Source organism: Apaloderma vittatum, unplaced genomic scaffold (genome assembly GCF_000703405.1).
Source record: "Apaloderma vittatum isolate BGI_N311 unplaced genomic scaffold, ASM70340v1 scaffold26218, whole genome shotgun sequence".
NCBI classification, from domain to species: Eukaryota; Metazoa; Chordata; class Aves; order Trogoniformes; family Trogonidae; genus Apaloderma; species Apaloderma vittatum.
Genome location: NW_009731644.1, coordinates 4,296 through 4,682, shown reverse-complemented (window position 1 = coordinate 4,682; position 387 = coordinate 4,296). Strand labels below are relative to the sequence as shown.

General features: G+C 63.6%; 1 protein-coding gene across 1 annotated transcript in view; it reads right to left on the bottom strand.

Annotated features, from left to right (window-relative positions):
- LOC104278332 (C-terminal-binding protein 2-like) overlaps positions 1 to 387 on the bottom strand; it is a gene marked incomplete at its 5' end in the record, with an annotated part of 7,467 nt that overhangs the window by 3,107 nt on the left and 3,973 nt on the right. Inside the window, 1 exon segment of the mRNA XM_009875273.1 lies at positions 106 to 356. Coding sequence (XP_009873575.1) covers positions 106 to 356 — 251 coding nt within the window.

Sequence of the window (387 nt, the reverse complement as noted above, 5' to 3'; positions counted from 1 at the left end):
CAACCCCCCCTGCATCATCTGCCGGCGAGAGACAGACCAGCGTGAGCTCGGCGCGGGGGCCGCAGAGGAACCCACGGCCGGCGCCGGGGCTCGGGGTTTGCCCACGGAAGAGCAGAGCCCTCCCCGGGGTTGGGCAATTACCTGCTTGATCGTGAAGTCGTTGATGAGGTGGTGGTTGTGTTCGTTAAGGTTACAGTGCAACGAGACACAGTCGCTCTGGTAGAGCAGGTCCTGGAGCGTGTAGACCCGCTGGACTCCCAGGGACCTCTCTATCCCGTCCTGCAGGTACGGGTCGTAAAATATCACGTTGAAGCCGAACGCCTTGGCTCGGACTGCGACCGCTTGCGCGGTGCGACCTGCGCGAGCAGGGCCGAGAGGGGCTCATTT